Genomic DNA, 20,219 nt, shown 5'->3' on the forward strand with positions numbered 1-20,219 from the left:
GTGTTCTCTGTTCATGAGCCTAGGTACGCACATCAAGAACATTGATCCGAGTTCGACGATTGCTAGAGAAATCCGAAGCTGGAAAACAACCATCATGAAGCTCCCGTAAGGGTGATGAGCAACGGCGAAACTTAGATTGGCCAAGAGGCAAAGAATTGGCCCCAGTTAAAGGCAAAGGAGACTTTTTAGAGGAAACCAAAATCCAGGGAAAGTGAGCTCCTTGAGAATTTGCTATAACCAACTTGGCGAAGTGCAAACCTCGATCATTGAACAAGTTGAAATCCACTTTAAAAAAAATCACATTGAGAAGAACCCATCTGATATATGAGAAGCCTAACTTCTTTGCAAGAGACGCAGAACTTGAAGATCCAATCATCCACCTCAGAAACTTGAAAGAGATCCGAAGATCCTCCAAGAACCGATTGGAGGAGAAAGGCCACATTGCTTTTAGAAAGCTTGATCTTTGATCGAGAGAAGGAAGCCAAGAGCCAAAAGCACGTAGAAGCGGAGGAAGGGCAAGTCGAGATCCGAGCGCCCAGGAGGGACCGTACCTTGTTGGAGAAAGAGAGTCCTGGACGGAGATCCACATTGGATATGTCCATGGAGACGAACAGGGTAAGGGGGAGGGGAAGCTCACCGTCAAGAGGGATGGACGTCGGGACCGGGTGGTCACCGGCGGGGGGCCGCCTCAGCGCTCTCCTCTCTCATCCTCGAGTAGCTCATTTGTTTTCTGCCTCCTAATGGTGATACACTCTGAATTTCAATGGATTCCAGCAGCAAAATCGAATCAAGAACAGATTCACTGCTAATTTCGCAGCACAATGTTTCACCCCAACGGTAAATACCGCGATCACCCGCTCAATAAATCCACCCATCAACCACGCGCACCAACGGCCCCAGATCGCCCCCGCGCCCCGATCCAACGGCCCAGCGAATCCGCAGCGGCCAAACCCCCCTCCCGCTTGGCCGCTAGCCGTTGCGCCCCCAAAAACCCAGCGCCGCGCACCCCACCACCACCACCAACGTAACGTTGCCTCGCCCTGCTTCATCCGCTTCTCCTCCCCCTCCCTCCGCCTCCGCTATAAATTGGTTTCGAATTCGTCCACGCGGATTCGAAACGCGAAATCCCACCCCTCTTGGATCGCGCCCGCCTCTCATTACTCTCGCTCATCAACCGCCGTGCGAATTGATCGTTAGGGGATTCGAAGGCTTTTTTTCGTTTTTGTTCTCTTCTTGGTCTCGTGTCTCGATCGGGGATGGCCGCCGCGACGGTGATGAGGAGCGCCAGAGGAGGAGGAGCGCGGCGGCCGTTCGCGCCGGTGGTGGTGTCGCCGCCGCCGCCGTCGCGGGCGGGGAATCAACTGGCGCCAGAGGAGGCGGTTCTTGGCGGCGCCGGCGCCGGCGGCAAGGCGGCCAAGAAGTGCGGCTCTGGCTCACCCCCTGTTCCTTTCACGTCCAAGAAGACGCCGGCGGCGGCGGCGGGGAGGGTGTCGAGCATGAGGAGGGTGGGTTCTTGCGCCAAGAGGTGCTCGACTCCGGGGGCGGCGGCGTACGTCGCGCCGCGCGCACCGGTGCGGGGAGTCTCCGAGGCGGTGGGCAACAAGGTGAGGGCCATGATCTCGTCGCCCACCTGCAGCGAGGCCCGCCAAGAACGGCGGGGCAGTGAGGCCTCCGCCTCGAGGAAGCGGGCAACGAGGAGTGCGACGATGGAGGAGGCCATGGCGGGCCTCCCGGAGCCCGGCGAGGGCCGCGTCAAGTACCTGGTGGACACGTTCGAGCGGCTCCTCTTCCTGGCCGGCGGCGACGGGCCCGAGGCGCGGAGCAGGGGCGCGAGGAGGAAGAACGAGGCGACCGTGACGGCGGCGTCGGCGCCAGCAACGCCGCCGGGCGCCGACGTGTCGTACCGTTCCATCGCCTCCTCGTCCGAGGTCTCCTTCCCCGGTATCGCCGGCGTCGCCTGCATCCTCGACGCCTCCGATCGCACCAGGTCTCGGATTCTGATCCATCGCTGCATTTGCGTCGCCGTTGATTTGCTTTCTTGCTGTTCCCGACTCTTCTGCTGATGCGCTTTTTTTCTTCTGAAAATTCAGCAGGATAACCCGCGCACGAGGCCAACGCCGGCAGAGGACATACAATGTACGTATGCTGCATGCTCACAATCTCACTTTTTGTCGAGATCAAGATAAATTTGTAGTGAAATTTGTGTGGATATTGTTCATCGCACATCGCAGAGCACCGGCTCGCCAGAGAGGGGTTGGAGCAGGAAGGTGACAAGGGTGACGAGCCAGCATCCGTTCAACCTTAGAACTGAGGTACGAGTTGTGTAACGCTCATCATGTGTTGCTCATCTGCAGTTCTTGCTCTGCATTTTTTTTGGGAAGCAATATTGCTTGCTCAGCTGCTCATGTTCTGCATGACGATTATGATGACTGACTGAAGAAACTTTGCTTCTGTTCTTGTACTCAGCAAAGAGGAAGGGTGAAGGAAGAGAATTTTGTTCAGAGATTGAGAAAGAAGCAGATGGAGGAGGAAAGACTGCGCAACCCACTGGCTCAAGGTTTACCCTATACCACTGATGAACCAGAGGTATGGCAGCGATGCCTATAATAATTTCAGTTCAGTGTTCACTTTTACATTGCTTGAACATTGTCGCTTCATTACGTTTGACAATGCCTACATGAAATTTCATGTACAACGATCAGCCTAAAAACATCAGTAGTATACTTGAAAAGAAGTTGAGTCTAGCTCTAGCACCATTGTCACACCTTTGTCTGACTGGGTAGAGTGGCACACCACATTTCACTAGCATGTTTCTGAACTTGGAAGGAAGACCTTGTTTCCTTGTCAGTTATCTCAGCCTTTCTCTGACCCTTCTGCAGACTCCGGTGAAACCTCCAATGAAGGAACCCACTGAACCGATCGATCTCGTGCTGCACAGTGACGTGCGCGCAGTCGGTCGCTCCAAGTTTGATCACCAAGTAAGTTGTCCATTGCGATGCTCGCTCGCCGTCGAAGAGTTCCTGAGGGCCATGCACCGGCTATCTTCCATCCTGCAGGTCGCCGAGCGAAACAGCTTCATGGAGGAAGTGAAATTGGAGAGGGAAAGACAGCAAAGGGTATAGCACCATCTATCTGAAAGTTACAGCATCAGGTTCATCTTGTTCAGATGCAAGAACTGAAAACATGGTATGATGTGTTCTTCTGCAGGTGGATGAGGAGTTCGAGATCAAGCAGCTGAGGAAGGAGCAGGTGCCGAGAGCACATCCGATGCCAGATTTTACCAGGCCATTTGTGCCAAAAAGGTATTGGATTTCTAGTCCTTTGTCTCCTCTAATGATCTGATAGCCACCTTTTGCATGTCAATCATTAAATCTCACGATCTCAGTCCCCCAGAGGTTCTAAATGAACTGAAATAACAGATTCATGTACATTTCCATACATGACAGTATGCAAGTGTTCGTTTCAAACTATTTTCAGCTGAAACTTTTGGCGAAAATGCAGGTCAGTGAAGCCTAAGACGATTCCCAGGGAGCCAAGATTTCAACCCAGATTGATGAGGCACATCTCAAAGGCATAATCAGCTTCAAAAGTAGTCGTCATCGTCACCACCATTGTGGCGATTCTTGCTGTTTAGCAAATTTTAGTAGCTGCTAGCATCTATAATTTTGAAACAAAAAAGGGAAAATACCCTGCATCAAACATGATGGTTGGTGTAATCCGTTGAATGCTTGTAGAGTTCTTTTATGTTTGATTATATTTTGACAGTACATGTATTGGGTTAATTCTTTTGTGATTCCTTTCACAGTATGCTTGTTGCAGTGTTGTGCTTATTCTTTGTCAATTATGCTGACATATCCAGCAGGCGCTTTCAAAGAGATTAAACGTATTAGTATAAAATACGTTTTCATCATCAGGTGATTATCAAAAGAGATTAAGCTCCCTGCGGCACAATCTAACACGGGTTACTTATTTTGAAGAATGTTAGGGCGAGCAACAACCATAGCGCTGTGAGAAGATAAGAATGAAACCAGCTGGGAACACTGCAGAGTGCTGCACATGGATAGTGGTTGAAAGCAGTTTATTGCAGTGTCCGTTTTCACGTTTTGGAGGGAATGCTGTTCCAATTTCCCAACGTTTGATTTGAAAAAAAAGGATTTGGATCTTTCCAAAGTTTGCATCTACTCTTCGATTGAAGAAACTGGGTGATACAGTGATCCAAATTGTAAAATGCGCTACAAATGCATAGCAAACTAGTAAGTTTTTATTTTTGGAGGCCAGTGCGTGGCGAGATTTTATTCTTTAACTTGTATCTTAGCAAACTAGCCTGGTGACTTCGATCACTAACATAAAAACATATTTACTTTTCGAAAACAAATTCGGTATAAACAAATAAACTTTGACAAATATCACCAATTTCTCTTTTTGAGAGGCAAAAAGAAAACAAAAGAAACTAGCTGGTTCACAATCGGCCCAGCTCGTTTGCTTAAACTGGGCCGGCCTAACAACGGCATCTGACAGGCTGAGCCCAGTATTCCACAAAAGCCCGTCGAGTATAAAAGGAAACAATCGTTCGGAAAATAAAAGGGGAAAAATAAAAGAGGAGAAAATCAGATTGTGCCGTACGTTCTCGCCACTATATGTTCGTTTACCAATCCCGTAAAATTCATCCCCTTCTCGATTCGATTCGTTCGGATTCCGCCGGACTCGACACCGGGTGGCTCCGGCGATCTGTCTGGTCGTCGCGGCGTCCGATTTAGTGCGGGTTCCGGCGAGATAGCCCGCTCCCGTACGCCGCCTCTGTTTCAGGATAAGATGGCGGCGGCGCGGCGCGACTTCGACGAGCAAGGTGAGCGAGTATTTATCGAGGAAGCAGAGTTGTTTCTTATGCTTTGAGAGGAGTGTTTTACGCCGGGTATCGCGGGATTTTTCATGTGTGGTGTGTGACTGTGAGCAGATCGCCGGGCGGCGAAAGGCACCGAGGTGTTCGTCGGCGGGCTGCCGCGGTCGGCGACGGAAAGCACGCTCCGGGAGGTTGGTTTGGTTCTTCTGTTTCAGGGTTGTAGTGGACCACCCATTGGGGATAGAAGATTGCTTGTGTGCGTGCAGTGCAGTGTTGGTAGTTAGGCATCTAGAGGTTGACTGAGACCTGTATATCCGACTATTTATCGAAGTAGTGTCTAAATAGCAAATCAGAGTGTTAGATGAGTAACTGTCCGTGGAGTTGGTGGCATTATAGGTTCTGCGATTACTTTTTTTTCTCTGCGATTACATACATGATACATTTGTCTCCTCAATACTTGCCTACCATACCCAAAAACAGAGTGAAGTAAAATGGGAGAAGGGGTTTCAATTTCTTCTGCAATCCAAATGGGAAGAGTTGAATCTAAAGATACAGTTGTATCTTGGCCCCTCTTATTTATTCTGTAATTTTTTTTGGATGTGGAACAGTAATATACCAGCATGTAAAAATGTCATATTCTATCTATCTAGTAATAAGAGAAGTATGTCATATTAGAAGGATTAGGATAACTATTGTATATTTGAGTGTTGAACTTAATCATATTTAGAATTTCTACTATTCAACTTATTTGTTCATGGCTAAAGGAAGTTTTCTTGCAGTCTGTTCGTTATGCCACTAATGGGACTGACTTGTAGTATTAACAGGTATTTTCTCCTTGTGGAGAGATCGTTGACGTGCGTATAATGAAAGATCAGAATGGCCTTCCAAAGGTCTAGTACAACCGTAAAATTTTAGATATTTCTTGCAATATATGTTTTCAGTATTTTAGATATTCTATTTTTTTCACTGTGTCATGAATACTTTAAATATCTAACACCATTTCTTTGCCTGAAATGGTTTCAGGGATATGCTTTCGTGCGGTTTGCAAAGAGGGAGTACGCTAATACAGCTAAAAGGCAAAAGAATGGTATGGAGGTAAGAAAGATGTACTTCTTGTACCAAACTACCAATGCTGACAATTTTTCCATATGTGGCATCGTATATAGTCATTTTTTCCTGTGCCGCTATTGTTTCCATACCTGCATGTAGACATCTTTCTTTCCTTTTTAACCTTTTGTTATTCCTGATAGTATAATAATTTACCTGCCACACTTCTCACTTTCTTCATATTTCTATTTAACGACACGTTTGCTTTATTTTTATTCCCTTTTTATAGACCTTGAATCCAGAGTGAGATGGTAGTGTGCTGTTTCATTATTATAGATGTGAACAACAACATTATGTCTCATGTACCAAGCTTGACACTTGTAATACATTTGCTGTTGGTTTTTTACCAGCTACAAGGAAAGAGGCTTGTTGTCGATCTTTCAATGGATCAAGATACACTTTTCTTTGGAAATCTTTGCAAAGGTAATCTTCACCCTTGGTGAACATCAAGAATCATACTGCAGTAAATTTGTCCCCAAGAAGAATACATGTCGATACAGTTGATGGATCAACACTCATCAATGTTGTCTTGTAGAAACTAGATAGCCGTAATATCTGTCCATTGTCTTAAACAACCCAATACATCAGTGCTAGAGCTTTTGTTTGTGTCTTTTTAACATGTTGATCTGCAGAACTTTGTTATGAAAACATGCATGCAAATAAAAATTATTATCTAATTACTAATGTCTGCTTTCCTTTATTGTCTTGCCAGAGTGGACTTCAGAAGAATTTGAAGAATTGATTCACAAGGTAGGGCCATCAATCATATATTTGTTATCTATGTACTTCTTAAAATAATTTCACTATGACACACGTTATTTTGCCATTCTCTTTGATACAACAGACATTCAAAGATGTTGTTTCGGTGGACCTTGCAATGGCTTCAAATCTTGGTTCATCAAGCAAAAGGCATATAAACCGAGGTTTTGCATTCGTGCGATTTTCTTCTCACTCAGTAAGTCTCTAGTCATTGCTAGAATAGTTCTTTTGTTTTGTAAGCGCATTCTGTTGTGAAAATGTCAACCAGTAAACAAAATGGGTCGTTACAAGTCTATTAAAATTCTGCATTTACCATTGATTTTTAAATCTTGTTTTATGATGTTTATTACTATGATCTAAGTACGTGAAAATCAGATATGCTTTCTCATATTTTGTTGACTTGTACCATTCTTAGTTTATTTTTTCCCTTTGCAAAGGCTCTGTAGTTTATTTAGAGTTGACCGTAGCTTTGTCAACTGATTTATCTTGCAGGTATTGGTCAATATTGTTGCCTCTTGTTTTGTTTTTTTTTTAAAAAGCTTATTTGGACAAACAATCTTATGCAAATACCAAGATATGTGCAAAATTACCTTCAATCTATCCTCTTAAGTTTCTATTGTTGCTAATCAATGAATGACTCTGCACTTTCTCTTCCTGTGCCCTTGCTCCCCAACCAAATGCCAACTCGGGTAACTTTGTCCTAATTCAGCATAAGAAATCTACTACTCCTACTGCCATATTCAGTAGAATACAATCCCTGATCTACAGCCACAATCCACAGCCAGTGATGCTTCTACCAAAAAGAAGGAAAGACTAAGGAAACAAGGGGTGTGGAAAGGTTATTTTATTTCAGCATCTTGTTCTTGTAATGGGGATGGAACCATTCGATCCCATCTATCTACTAGCAAAAGAAGCACATGTGCTATTAGTTTCATGCATGATCAAGTGACCATATATCCTTAGTGGCATTATGTCCTAATCTCAATATGGAGCCGGATGATGAATTGGCACCGAATTATCAACATACCTTACAATCTGCTTACAAGCTTAGGAATTCATCTCTGACTTATATACTCGACATTGATTTTGGATCTATATAAAACATAATCTCTCCCATCTATTTTGTCTTAAATGACTGAGTAATGTTGAAAAGGATGGCTTTTTATAGTTACCTTCTCCACTTGAGAAATTTTCTATTGTCTTGTGGATACTTCTGAAGAAACCGCACACATTGAAGGAATTCTTTGTTCGACACAGTCGTAGAGAAATTTGGAACTGGTGATATAGGAAAAAGATATATGCCAGAATTGTTATCTCATACATATCTTGTATCTTTGATCTGTTATCATCTTAACAAAGATTTATTTGAAATGAATCCCCTGATGAAACAATTGTATGGAAGGATGATGATTGGTTGGATGAGCCAAAGGAGTACTTGCATCCTTGCATTTTCTGATCTGTAACATTCATGAATTGTATTACATGCTTCGTCTGGTAGTTAATAACATGAAATCATCAATTTATGGAGTCACCTGATGAGCGTGTTCAGGACCTTTATTACCATTTGTTTATCTGGATGGCCTTTGTTCTATTTGTTTCTCTAGAAACCTGTGAGCGGCTGTGTTGAAAACACATAATGCTGGAGAGGTAATGCAGTTCCAAAGTTTACCCTGAGTTTTAACATCAGCAAAACTGAAAATTCGTGTGTAGGATTTGTAGAAACAAGAACTCTGAAATCAACGATCTGTCACTGTTTCAATTTTGAAGATCTGAAGGCTACATTGGCCCCTGTTACTCTTGTCGCCATTCCGTTATTGTTTCCCATCCTGTAACTTGCCTATATATTACTTTCATTCAAGAAAAAGTAGACCAGAACCCTAATTCTTTCCCCATTTTTTCTCTTTCCTAATTGGTCGTTCTTCAATTTATTTCCAAATCTATCTGTGTTCTTGTGCCTGTGACACTCTCTCCCATGCTGACACTTGAATCCCTTCCTTCTCTTGGATTCATCACTACACCACAGGAATCTTGAGCTGCCATAGTATTAAGTCTGAAAATATCACTTGGTATTAATCACTGCCACAAAATACAAGTATGTTTATCTACATAAGATCTTGGTTCGTTAGTCATCACTTATCTGAGGTTATGCCCACTGAGATATGAGCAAAAGACAAATATCTAATATCATCTTGGAGAAGATGATCTTAAGTCCATGATTTCTACTCAAATCAGCTTCCTTTGATTTCATTCCACCTCAAACTATCAATCACAGGCGGCGGCACGAGTAATCCGTATCGGTTCCAGAACAGATTTTATGCTTGGCGATGTTTTGCATCCTGCTATAAATTGGGCTGATAAGGAGTCGCATGTGGATGCTGATGAAATGGCCAAGGTAATGTAGAAGGGAAACATTTTTTTCCATGGTACAAATATAGCTATCTTCTGTTTGAACATTGATTGTGATTTCTGTTCTGTTTACTCCCAGATTACGACTGCTTTTGTTGGGAATCTGCCAGCAAATGTAAACGAGGAGTACTTGAGAAAGCTTTTTGAGCAGTACGGGGAGGTTGGTGCACCAAGATGGCTGTCACATTTTTGCAGTTTTTACTAACCAATGTTAATGTTAAAACAATATGACCTGATGTGCAATCAGGTAATACGGCTTGCTATCTCGAGAAAAGGACAATGTCCAGTTGGATTTGTTCACTTTGCCAGTCGCTCAGTAAGTGTTGATCTTAATTCTAGAGGCTATGTTATCATCCAATTAATGCACTTATATATTCTTTGAACAACTGTATTTGATGATTGACATAAAAATGAATATTATCAATTGAAGGAGCTGGACAATGCTATAAAAGAAATGGATGGTGAAACAGTGAGAGGACCTGATCAAGGACCGGCTTTCAAGATCCAGGCATGAACACAAATGCTATCTGTTTGATGGTTATCGCCAGTTTCTTACTGCTTATTTTAATTTTCTACTTTGGATTAGACAAAATAAGCTCTCATTTTATGTCAATAGGTGTCAGTTGCTCGACCTGCAGTAGACAATGAGAAGAAGCGATCTCGTGAAGAAGTGAGAACTAGAAGATCAAATGTATCAGGAGATAGGCCAGATTATTCATATGGAAGATATGGACATGATTCACATGATCGTCAAGTGAAAGCTCCGAGATTATCAAATTATGTATGTGTGATAATTAATATGTTGTTAATTATTTTTCTTTTTTTCTTCTTTTGCTTCCTTTAGTTTTAAAAACTAACAAGTCTTTAAGTAAGATATGACCTCCTACAATTGACTCTTAAATGCCTTGAACTACCAAGACTTGAAAATCTCAATTTAGCTAGCCATTCACTTGCAATAGCTTTGGTTTAATCAGCTTCAAGCTTATGGGTGTACTGTTCTTTTAAAACTGAAGCGTCCATTGTCAACCTGCTACCTCTGGTTGGTCATATGTATTCGTTTGATAATGGAGTAAGCTTCTTCTTGTCTCTAAATGCCTGCTACATTGTCTTCATCGTACAAAAGGATCATGAAGGCTTAAGATTCTATAGTTTTAAAAAAAAAGGCTTAAGATTCTGTATCATAGGTTGCAGGTCAACTCTTGTTTTGAAGGCTACAAGCACAACTATTTTACTAGAGCTCTCCTGTTTGATAGCTTATATATGTCCTGTTTTTATAGCCTGACTTCTCACTTCTTTATGATATAAAAACGGAACATCAGATACTCCAGCATCAACCAGGTTTCTTTTCTTTTTTCGAGAACAGCATCAATCAGTTGAATTACAGTTTTCTTGTTATTTGAATATATATGGTTTTTCACTTTTTCTAGTCATACTTAGTTAAAATAAAGGGAATACATTTCATTTTGCAGTAAGGAGAAAAGGATGATGTGTTTGTTGATATATGTGACAATATTTTCTGCTTGTTTATCTCTTAGGTGGCTGATGCCTCTGACCCCTATGAATCAGCTCTTGCTTCACTGCCTTCAGCTGTCAAGGAAGTCTTGCTTCGAATTCTACGTCTGGGAATTGGTACTCGATATGACGTAAGTAATTTGTACAGAAAGGTCTCCTTTTTGTTCCTCTCTGATGTATGAACTGGAGCATGATGTTCCTGTCCTTCTTCTTTGTCCAGATTGATGTCCATTGTGTAAAAAGCCTCAATGAGCTTCCTGAGTCATCTGCTGTTGCTGTCCTTAATAAGGTGTTTAGTTGTTTACACAAATGATTTCTAAGTTCTCACCTGAATGATGTTATCATTAATCCTCACAAAAGAGCACATGCAGTTTTTGATATCAGGTGGAGATAAACGCAATAAAGGCGATTATTTTGCTTCATTGATTGCTAAGGTTATTACTACCTCATTCAATATCTTCCACCTTTCCTTTTTACACTTATACTTTTTGTTTCCCTAAACGTTTTGTTTTGACTTGCAGCACCAGGCTGAAGCCTTTGGCTACTCATTACACGATACTACTTATTTGCCGAGAAATTCTGAAATGCATGGCAAGCGATACACACATGAAGATTATGATTACATGGCACCCGGGTAGGCTTGCACTCACATCCCTGCTCTGACAGGCCTTACTGTAAATGGTTCATGTGGTAGTCAAGCTCGAATAGTGATCTCCATTTTACTTGCAGGAGCAGTAGATACAACTCAGGCCATGATCCTTCATCATATTACGATGATCTACCAGTGTCTCAGTCAAGGATTAGAAGATATGGTGAAGAAAGATCCACCATTGTAAGAAACACAGAATCGCGACACAATGAAATGGACATCAAAAGATACTCAGAACCAAGATTAGCCCATGAATCAAGACATAACACTGGAAAGCTTATTGATCGAAGATACATACAAGACCAGAGTTTAAGTATTGAAAGATCAGCTGAACAAGCTGTTCTGTCTAGGGAAAGGAGATTCCTGCCTGCTGCAGGGTACAGCATGGACTTAAGCTCAGATTTCCGCTCCAGGTCGCCTGCTGAATATTCGGCAGAACGCCAACAAGTAAGGTTTGATCCCTTCACAGGGGAGCCTTACAAGTTTGATCCCTTCACCGGGGAGCCCATCAGGCCCGAACAAAATCAGCGGCGCTCAGGAAGCTTGTACTGATAGGAGTGGTTGAAGCGACACTGAACATGCCAGATAAGACCATGCTCCTGAAACAAAGCTATATCTGGATATGCACTTCTTATCTCTGCTAAGTGCGCCTCTGTGCTGTTGCTTCTGGCCTACAGATTATGGGTTCCCGGGCCCCAATTCATGGTCCACTAGAATGATTTATCTATGTTTGATGAACCATCTTGGCAGTTAGGAGTTAGGTGAACTTTTGTGCCCATGTCGCTAAATATTGTGTCGGATAAAACATTCATGAATATTTTTGATAGATTAATTAAAATCCAATAACATGAACTGTGAAGACTATGCTCGTGTTGGTATTCTCTTACCGTAAATAAGTAAATAACGTAGTTCAGGCAGTGCCAGATTGCAAATACTGCGTACATTGCAAGTGCTCTTTTAGTGGTTAATCTTTACATATTGTTAGTTGTTGATTGTTATCTGGAAATTGCTCTTTTATTGGTTAGTTTTTACATATTGTCAATTGTTGATTGTTAACTGGAACTTACTCATTGACTTAATAGTATTTTTTTGTCCACTTTGGATGCTGACCAAGTGACCATGCATGCCTTTCTCATATCTACTCATCTGGAGCATGTTAAGCAAGATGACTGATTGGACAGTTGGCAAGACCAGAGGGACTTTCTGCCTCCTAATGATGCTATCTTCGATTCTACTGCTTTAACACTATTTCACATGCTCCCTGAGCTCTGAAACTTGCATAGCGTAGTAAACTGGGTTGCTTGAATATGCCACTTCTGCTGCAAGGTGTATGAACTAGCGCAAAACTTGCGAAAAAGGGCGACATTGCTATGCGTATCAACAAAATTTTCTTGTGAAATAATCGTCAACCGTTGCATTACTTGCCTCAGATTTGAAGTAACCGGGGATGTGAAGGGAGCAAATGGTTATGGTTATTGATGCAATGATTTGAACCCAATGAAAACAAAAGTTAAAACACAAGAAAAAACACTTTTCCCAAGTACACCCATTGAACTTGTGGGGAGTTTAATTCGGAAGAAATAATTGCGGTCAGTCAGATCGGATGCTTTCACCAGCTCATTGGATTAGGACTAATGGATACACGCTGGATATTGCATTATGGTAGGGTTACACTCTTATCATTGACCTACCACCCAACTTGACAGTATCCTCATCACATATGGACGAACTTCTCGGCTCACAAATTGCAGATCCATCTCTATCCATTTGGCACTGCTCACGTGCTATTATTCCACATTATTTCATAGTACTATACCCTTTCAGAGAATGAGAATCTCATACCCGTAGTGCAACTTCAACAGTAAGGAGGAACACTTTAGCATAACACATTTTCTTTTGTTCCAAGATCAACCAATTAAGAGGGAAAAGGATCCATTATCCCCCCAAAAAAATTGTGGCGGCATAATTTAGAGGTGATCCAAATACTAGCCATCTTGCTGCAGCATTCATATGTAAATAAAAAATTAAAAAAATCCATCATATTAAGTTGATGTGACCAAGCAAAACATGCTCAATGAGCTAGTGTGCTGAAGATGGTATGTCACTGCAGCTGACTGAGTTTCTTGAAGGGAGAACAGTGCAAGGAGCTGGAAGGAAAGCATCGGCTCACTCACCCCAATCATCAAGGGAATGCACTACAAGTGAGGCAAGAAGCTGTTCCCAGCAACTACTTAGTCCATGCATGGATTATGGATATAGGTTCAAGGTTATGGGACCCAATGCAGAACCCTAAACAATTGGTGGTTGTGGCTTTTTTAAAAGGGAAAATGGTGGTTATCCTGTCATCAGGGATAATGGACCCCCCCAACACCAGAGCACACACTGGCAGCATTTGCTGCCTGATTTTGTTTGCATAATTTTGCACACACACATGAGCCTGCATCTTTTCTTCGACTTTCCGTTCCCCGCTTAATTTTGCCACATCTTCAGCTTTAGCATGGTGCCCACTAAAGACTGTTGGGGTATATTCTGTGCTGTGCCTTATCTCTGCGATTTCCGGCACAAAGGAATTGTGAAGTGAATCCATGAAATAAGTTACCTGGATAATTTGACTTCCGAAAACCGGTATGCGAAGGTAATTTGGATACCGAAAACCCTCCTTAATCTGAAGTCCTGAGAAGTAGTAGTCTCTGATCGTTCAGTTTGCAACCGGACACGAACATTCCAACATGAACAACATTCAAACTCCTCCGCTGACCAGCTTCAAGAAGCTACAATTGGGATGTCGGAATCCAAGTAGTCCCTATCCCAAAAGGTCAGTGACAGCAAGATGCTGAATTGCTGATACATGGCCATGATGTGAACAGAGGAAACAGTTGGGCAGTACCCATCTCATCTGGAACAAAGTGAAGCCATAACAAACTTCACCTATTAAATTATTGAAGTTTTTGGAAAAGGAAAATAAAAACAATTGTGAGTGTGTGTTGATGCCAACAGCCTGAAAGATGTGGTTGTGACAACTACTCCCCTTGAGAACAATGCGTCACCAGCAGATGACCGACACAGGAGAGAGCAGTACATGATGAACTACAAGATGCAGGAACTGAACATCTAGGAGTATAATACAGTTACACGCATGATACGAGCAGCTACATGCTAGATCAGATAACTGTACGATTCACTGCGACATCATGGGCTCATCATATGAATGGAACCTGAACTCTATGAGCTACAGACACATGTGAGCAGTGGTCCTTGTGCTTGCTGGGATGTTGCGGATCAGTGGTTGCGTGCATTCCGGGCTCAAAATCTTGCTCGGTTCTGATTGAACAAGAGAGGGACCCTAGCTACCTCGTGCCCTGTCTCCTAGTCTTGGAGGAAAAAGTTTGCATAATTGCATGTATACATGTCTTTTTGTGGGTAGAGATTGGGGATGCGTGAGAGACACTGAGATCTGGGCTTATGGTTGGGTAGACCGGTGCGCCGTGGTGATAAAGCATTTGGTCTAGACACTATCTCTTCTTCTTTTTTTTGTTATATATTTTCGCAGTCAAACAAAATTGTTTCAACAAATTGTAGCAATATTGTACTAGACGCATGGGAGATGAAATTGAGGAATCAACAGCTGAGATCAATCATGCCCGTGTACAAGGACCAACTGAAGAATATGCAACAAAATAACGTTTGGTGGCTGCTCTGTCCTTTTGTGTTGTGATTTGTACGCCACCAGCTTAGCTAATAGCTGCCCCTAATTGCTGGTGGATCTCCAATCTGGATGAACAATCACTTGGCTACAGGAAACCATTAATGGCGACAAAGTCTTGCAGAACAGGCTATAGATCTGTGGTCTGTATATAAATCTCCATTAGACAGTACCGTCGCCCGTGAACCAGAGTACTTCACATGTACGATTACAAACTTGCATCAATCATGATCTCAGTTTCTCTCTACCATGTCAATGGAATATTAGTTTATTGAAATTAAGAGCACAAAATGTTGAAAGTTGAATCAAAGATGTGACTAGACCAGCTAGTACTCTCTACTTACAATTCTACAAGGCATATATCAATTGGGTGGGACAAGTACTATTTAGTCAATTATTACTCTATCAGTACATAATTTTTTTAAGAAAAATTATTGTTATTAGGTTCATATTAAAAATTACTTAGCTATGATTAAAAAATTATCACATAAATCATATTAATGGATTAACTGCCAGTCAAGGTTGTCGTAATGAAATGAAAGGGTATTGTAGTGGCAAATGTGTCGCAGAGGACCAAGCAATATAAACGAAAGTAAAATTACTCTTTTCAGTCACAAATAATCGATGTTTGGGGCTGCCTTAAGTCAACCATTTCAAACTTTAGTTTAAATTACTTTTATGTGTTAAGTTTAAATGATTAAAAATGATACGAGTAGATTTGTCTAAAAAATAGCTTAGTAAAAAAATATACTTTTGCTAGTGTTGTAAATATTTTATAACAAAAGGTACCTACCAATGTTTTTTTTGGAAGTGAACCTACCAATGTTATGTTTTGAATGCGCCATTTATTTGTGACTGTAGGGAGTTTCTTTAAGAAAGGTACAAATCGATCCACTGTGATCAGATTATATCTTCTATTTTAATTTTGGCAAAATAGCCATTTCAGTCCCTAAATTTTGCACCGAGGATTAAGTTCGTCCCTCAACCTTTAGAATGCCCGATCTAGTCCTCAACTTTTGATTTTGGATCAAACATGCTCTTGTGCTGATATGAGCCTCCATATGAGCATGAAACTAATGCGAAAAATCATTTTTGCCCTTGGCTCCTTCTTCCCCTCCTCAATTTTCTCCATACATTAACAGTACTATCCAAAATATATAAGTATGAACATATGTATGTTTACTGAGAAAGTATGAATACATACACGGAGCATGTATACCATACCACGAGTATACGAGCACATGTCAAATATTTAAATTTAAAATATGTGTACATACATTAAGTTGTGTATATCATGCAAGAATATGAGTACATACATTTTGCATATTAAAATTTAATTTGTATGAGCACATGCATGATTTTAAAGAGTACGAGTATATACATTTTTTAAAAACTATATTGTATGTTAGTTAAAAAAAATATATTGATGTGTACGTATCAAGGGAGTATGAGCATATACATGTTGACCTAAATGAGCCAAGGGTAAAATGGACTTTTCACATTAGTCTCATACTAAGATATAGCACCACATCAGCACAAAGGATGAGTATGACCCGAAAATGGAAGTTGAAGGACTAAATTGACCGATCTAAAAGTTGAAGAATGAACTTGCCTTTAATTTTTGTCAGGATATGATTTAGTGCTAGTATGAGACTAGAATAGGATTATGTTTTCATTTCCTTTTATTTTCCTTTGAAAAGAATATGACCTGAGCCTAAGAGACGACCCTCTTGAAATAAAATTAGAAAATAAGAGATCCCAGCACATAGTACAAAATCCATGAAATGTGAGAAGATAATACCTTCTGGATTTTTTTTTCTCATGACTAGGACCTAATGCTAGCATCACACCAAAATAATCACCATGGATCATCTACCCATATTGATCGACCCTCTCCAAAAGAAAAATGGAAAATCCCAGCACATAGTGCCAGATGACTCTGAAGTAACTTCCATTCCAAGTGAAGCGCACGCAAGACAACGAAAGCAACCCACCTCCAAAGAAACCAATCTAACCGAAGCCGGCCAAATGCCTTCCGACCTTCCTAACCGTCAGTCGGCAGCCTTTCAGTGAATTTCCGGCACGGGACCTAATTTCACCCAACAGCGAGAGTGACAGTCTCACACCTTCCACTCTGCCATCACCAGCATCCTCTGCTCTCACCATTCTCTGCCAACTCTGCTCGACTCCGTCGCCGTGCGCTCGACGTCTCAGAGCTCCAATGCAACCGTGCATACACCCAATCTTCTCCGCATCACTTATAGATTTTATATACATCTATGTGCCTTTGAGTGGGATACGATCCAAGCAACAGGAGCCTCTCTTCGTCCTCACACCAGCTTCCGGCTCCAGCTCGGCCGCCTTCTAACCGACGGCACCTACGATGCCTGCGAGGCTGCAACGTCTCCTCGTCCTCGTCCCTTCTGGCCTGCTCGTACACCCATATAATAGTGTTTGGTAGATGTTACCGAGACGGGGATGAATGAATTTCAGCTCAGTCCAAATTCTTTTCTATTTTTTCTGCTCGGATCGCTTGCTTCTTCCCCGCCTCTCTTCTTCCTCCTCCATATAAGAAGCTCCCGCCGTGCTCGCCCGCCACCGCCAGCCCGTGCAGTCAGTTACCGGGTCAGTGCCGTCATCAGTAGCAGTAGGTGGTGAGTCCATCACCCGCTCGCCCATCCATCTGCTTTCGACCTCCCCTGCTCTTGACCGGCCAACCATCGATCGCGGCGCGGCCAAGCGATCCCCGCCATAAAGGCGAGCGCGAGCGAGGGAGAGCAAGTCCACTGTTGCATTGCTGGCTGCTCTGGCTTTCTGAGGAGGAGGAAGAAGAAGAAGAGTGGTTGCGGTGCCGGTTTCGGTTGCGACATGAGGAGGCCAGCGGGGATGGCGCGAGGTGGCGCGGCGGTGACGGCGGCGGGGAGGGCGACGAGGGTGATGCGGGCCGCGGTGTCGGCGTTCTTCGGCGGGTACCACTGCTTCACCTCAGTGGCGGCGCTGCTGGCGCTGCCGTTCTCGGCGGCGGTGCTGGCGTCCGAGGCGGCGGCGCCGTCGTCCGCGACGCTGCGGGGGACGGCGGCGCGGCTCCGCTCCGTGTTCGCCGCCGCGGGGTTCCCGCCGTCGCCCTTCTTCGCGCTGCTCGAGGCCAAGCTCTCGCAGACCGTCTTCACGTTCGCGGCCACGCTGCCGTTCGCGCTCACGTTCCTGCTGCTCGCCAAGGCCTGCGTCGCCGCCATGCTCCGGGACCGGGAAGACGGCGGCGGCGGCGCGACACCGCCCCGGCGGCAGCAACGAAGGCTCGCCTCCGCGCTCCCGCCGTGCGGCGCCGTCGTCCGCGCGTACCCGGCCGTCGCCGCCACGCACCTCCTCAACGCCTTCCTCATGCTCTCCGCCAACGCCGCCGTGTTCTCGCTGCTCCTCCTCGCCTTCGGCGCCGCCGACCTGCTCGGCCTCACCTCCCACTTCTGGACGCTCGCGCTCTCCGCCGCGGGCGCCATCGTCTACTCCCTCGCCATCGGCGTCGCCACCGTGGTCTGCAACCTCGCCGTCATCGTGGCCGCGACGGAGCCCGGGTGCGCGGGGCACGCCGCCGTGCTCAGGGCGTGCGTGGCGATCAGGGGCCGGGTGTCGACGGCGCTGGCGCTGGCGCTACCGACCAACCTCGGCATGGCGGCGGCCGAGGCGCTGTTCGGGCTCCGCGTTGTCGCGCAGCGCCGGAGCGCCGGGAGGCTCGCGCCGGGGGTCGCCGGCGAGGCATTCTCCATCGCCTACATCCACGCGATCTGCGTCGTGCTCGAGATCATCGTCAGCTGCATGTTCTACCGGAGCTGCAAGAGGAGTGAAGCTGACGAGCTCAGAGAGCTCGAGCCAGAGGAGAAGGGTGATCTCCAGGCTTGAGCATTGGAGCTCTCACCTTCAGCTTCAGTCTGGTGTACAAGGAAAAGAAAAAAAACACACAAATAGCAGCATAGTTTGTCTTTCTGAGAAGCAACAGGATCAGATAAGGTAGATTTCTGCAAATGTTTTTTTACGGCAAGCAAATGATAAATTGAGGTGAAATAAATAATTATCTTGTACAGAAGGAGATACTCTTTTCATCAACTGAAATAAGAAATCATGGAATTTTGCATTGTTTGGTGCTGTAACTTGTAGAGACATTGATAGCTTCAGAAACTTGTAGGAAAGAGAGGAATATTTTGGAACTTGCAGATTTCATATATTCTGTTCTTGGGTGAGACAATGATAGCTTCAGAAACTTGTGGGCAATGTGTGTAAAATGAGCAAGTAGGAGAGCTGCTGCTATATTAAAAAAGAGAGGAAGGCCCGACAGGTAAAAATAAAAGAAAGTTTTGTTCACGGTGTACACTCTCATCCCGACTAACACATGGGGAAAAGGAAAGAAAGGCGTCTCTATGTACAATTAATGCCGCCGCGCAGCATCAACAAAAAACTCTAAGTGTTTTGCTCCTGCCGCAATCTATGTAACCGCTTGGTCTTTTATCTTGGCAACTAAGCGACTGAGTGTTTGCTCCTAATGTTGAAAAGTTAGTGCATTTTGCTCCGTCCATATTTCCCACAGTACAAGGATGATTAGGGTACGCAATCCTTTTCTGCAGACGAGCTGTGCACCCGCTAAAGCTATCCACCAATCGTGTAGCGAGTCATGTGGAATCCAACGACTTGGGTCAATGTTTTCACACCGTGTCCATGCACTCATTTCTGCCCAAATTCTCCTTACAAAGCTGCATCCGGTGAATAGATGAAGTCCCGTCTCTTGAGTTGTATCACAAAGAATACAACATGGATTGCTTGGCCATCCCTGTTGCGCCAATCGATCCACTGTCCAAACTCTGTCCTAGATAGCCAGCCAGCTGAAGAACTTGCACTTGGACGGCGCCCAAGGTTTCCAAATAATAGCCTCGAAATTAGTCGTCGTGGACCCATAGAATTGCGCACGGTAGGCTGACTGCGTACTATATTGCCCGTCTGCCGTTAGCTGCCACACAATGGTGTCCGACACTCCTGGCCTAGGCTGCACCCGACTCACCTCAGCCCATAGGCTGTGGTACTCAATAAAGTGTGTTACCGAGAAACTGTGATGTAGAAGGTTCAAGTCCCTAATCCAGCTGTCATTAGTCAGGGCCTCATGCAACGATCTGTTCTTTCTTCTGGAGATGTTGAACAGATTTGGTGCCATGTCTCTTGGCCTTTGGCCATTGATCCATCCACTGTCCCAGAAAGAT

General features: G+C 44.0%; 3 protein-coding genes across 4 annotated transcripts; all 3 read left to right on the forward strand.

The window, feature by feature from the left end:
- Positions 1-1,052: 1,052 nt before the first annotated feature.
- Positions 1,053-3,782, forward strand: LOC117850223 (uncharacterized). The gene is made up of 8 exons (XM_072292460.1): positions 1,053-2,044; positions 2,094-2,136; positions 2,232-2,312; positions 2,467-2,586; positions 2,880-2,978; positions 3,057-3,116; positions 3,208-3,302; positions 3,502-3,782. Exons 1-8 carry the CDS (start codon positions 1,257-1,259, stop codon positions 3,575-3,577), a joined length of 1,362 nt encoding a protein of 453 aa, XP_072148561.1. The 5' UTR covers positions 1,053-1,256; the 3' UTR covers positions 3,578-3,782.
- Positions 3,783-4,588: 806 nt separating this feature from the next.
- LOC117848342 (uncharacterized) lies at positions 4,589-12,137 on the forward strand. Of its 2 annotated transcripts, none has more exons than XM_034729698.2 (17): positions 4,589-4,846; positions 4,955-5,031; positions 5,665-5,730; positions 5,864-5,935; positions 6,298-6,370; positions 6,660-6,697; positions 6,792-6,902; positions 8,979-9,098; positions 9,192-9,272; positions 9,360-9,428; positions 9,543-9,620; positions 9,729-9,893; positions 10,648-10,755; positions 10,845-10,913; positions 10,996-11,058; positions 11,146-11,258; positions 11,354-12,137. In XM_034729698.2, exons 1-17 carry the CDS (start codon positions 4,813-4,815, stop codon positions 11,823-11,825), a joined length of 1,809 nt encoding a protein of 602 aa, XP_034585589.1. In that variant the 5' UTR covers positions 4,589-4,812; the 3' UTR covers positions 11,826-12,137. The 2 variants fall into 2 exon arrangements, with proteins under 2 accessions (XP_034585589.1, XP_034585590.1); XM_034729699.2 differs by having other exon boundaries at positions 4,673-4,846; positions 11,360-12,137.
- A 4,966-nt stretch (positions 12,138-17,103) lies between these two features.
- LOC117847238 (uncharacterized) lies at positions 17,104-19,107 on the forward strand. The gene has a single exon (XM_034728408.2). The coding sequence runs from the start codon at positions 17,845-17,847 to the stop codon at positions 18,871-18,873; it is 1,029 nt and encodes a 342-aa protein (XP_034584299.1). The 5' UTR covers positions 17,104-17,844; the 3' UTR covers positions 18,874-19,107.
- Positions 19,108-20,219: the final 1,112 nt, after the last annotated feature.

The sequence above is a fragment of the Setaria viridis genome, chromosome 3, assembly GCF_005286985.2.
Source record: "Setaria viridis chromosome 3, Setaria_viridis_v4.0, whole genome shotgun sequence".
NCBI lineage: Eukaryota > Viridiplantae > Streptophyta > Magnoliopsida > Poales > Poaceae > Setaria > Setaria viridis.

Bases quoted from the DNA above. Each gene is read 5' to 3' on its own strand.
- LOC117850223 (XM_072292460.1), top strand. From the start codon at position 1,257: ATGGCCGCCGCGACGGTGATGAGGAGCGCCAGAGGAGGAGGAGCGCGG. The intron at 2,979-3,056 runs GTAAGTTGTCCA...TCCATCCTGCAG, and splicing joins GCTCCAAGTTTGATCACCAA to GTCGCCGAGCGAAACAGCTT. The intron at 3,117-3,207 runs GTATAGCACCAT...GTTCTTCTGCAG, and splicing joins AGAGGGAAAGACAGCAAAGG to GTGGATGAGGAGTTCGAGAT.
- LOC117848342 (XM_034729698.2), top strand. From the start codon at position 4,813: ATGGCGGCGGCGCGGCGCGACTTCGACGAGCAAG. The intron at 10,756-10,844 runs GTAAGTAATTTG...TTCTTTGTCCAG, and splicing joins GAATTGGTACTCGATATGAC to ATTGATGTCCATTGTGTAAA. The intron at 11,059-11,145 runs GTTATTACTACC...TTTGACTTGCAG, and splicing joins TTGCTTCATTGATTGCTAAG to CACCAGGCTGAAGCCTTTGG.
- LOC117847238 (XM_034728408.2), top strand. From the start codon at position 17,845: ATGAGGAGGCCAGCGGGGATGGCGCGAGGTGGCGCGGCGGTGACGGCG.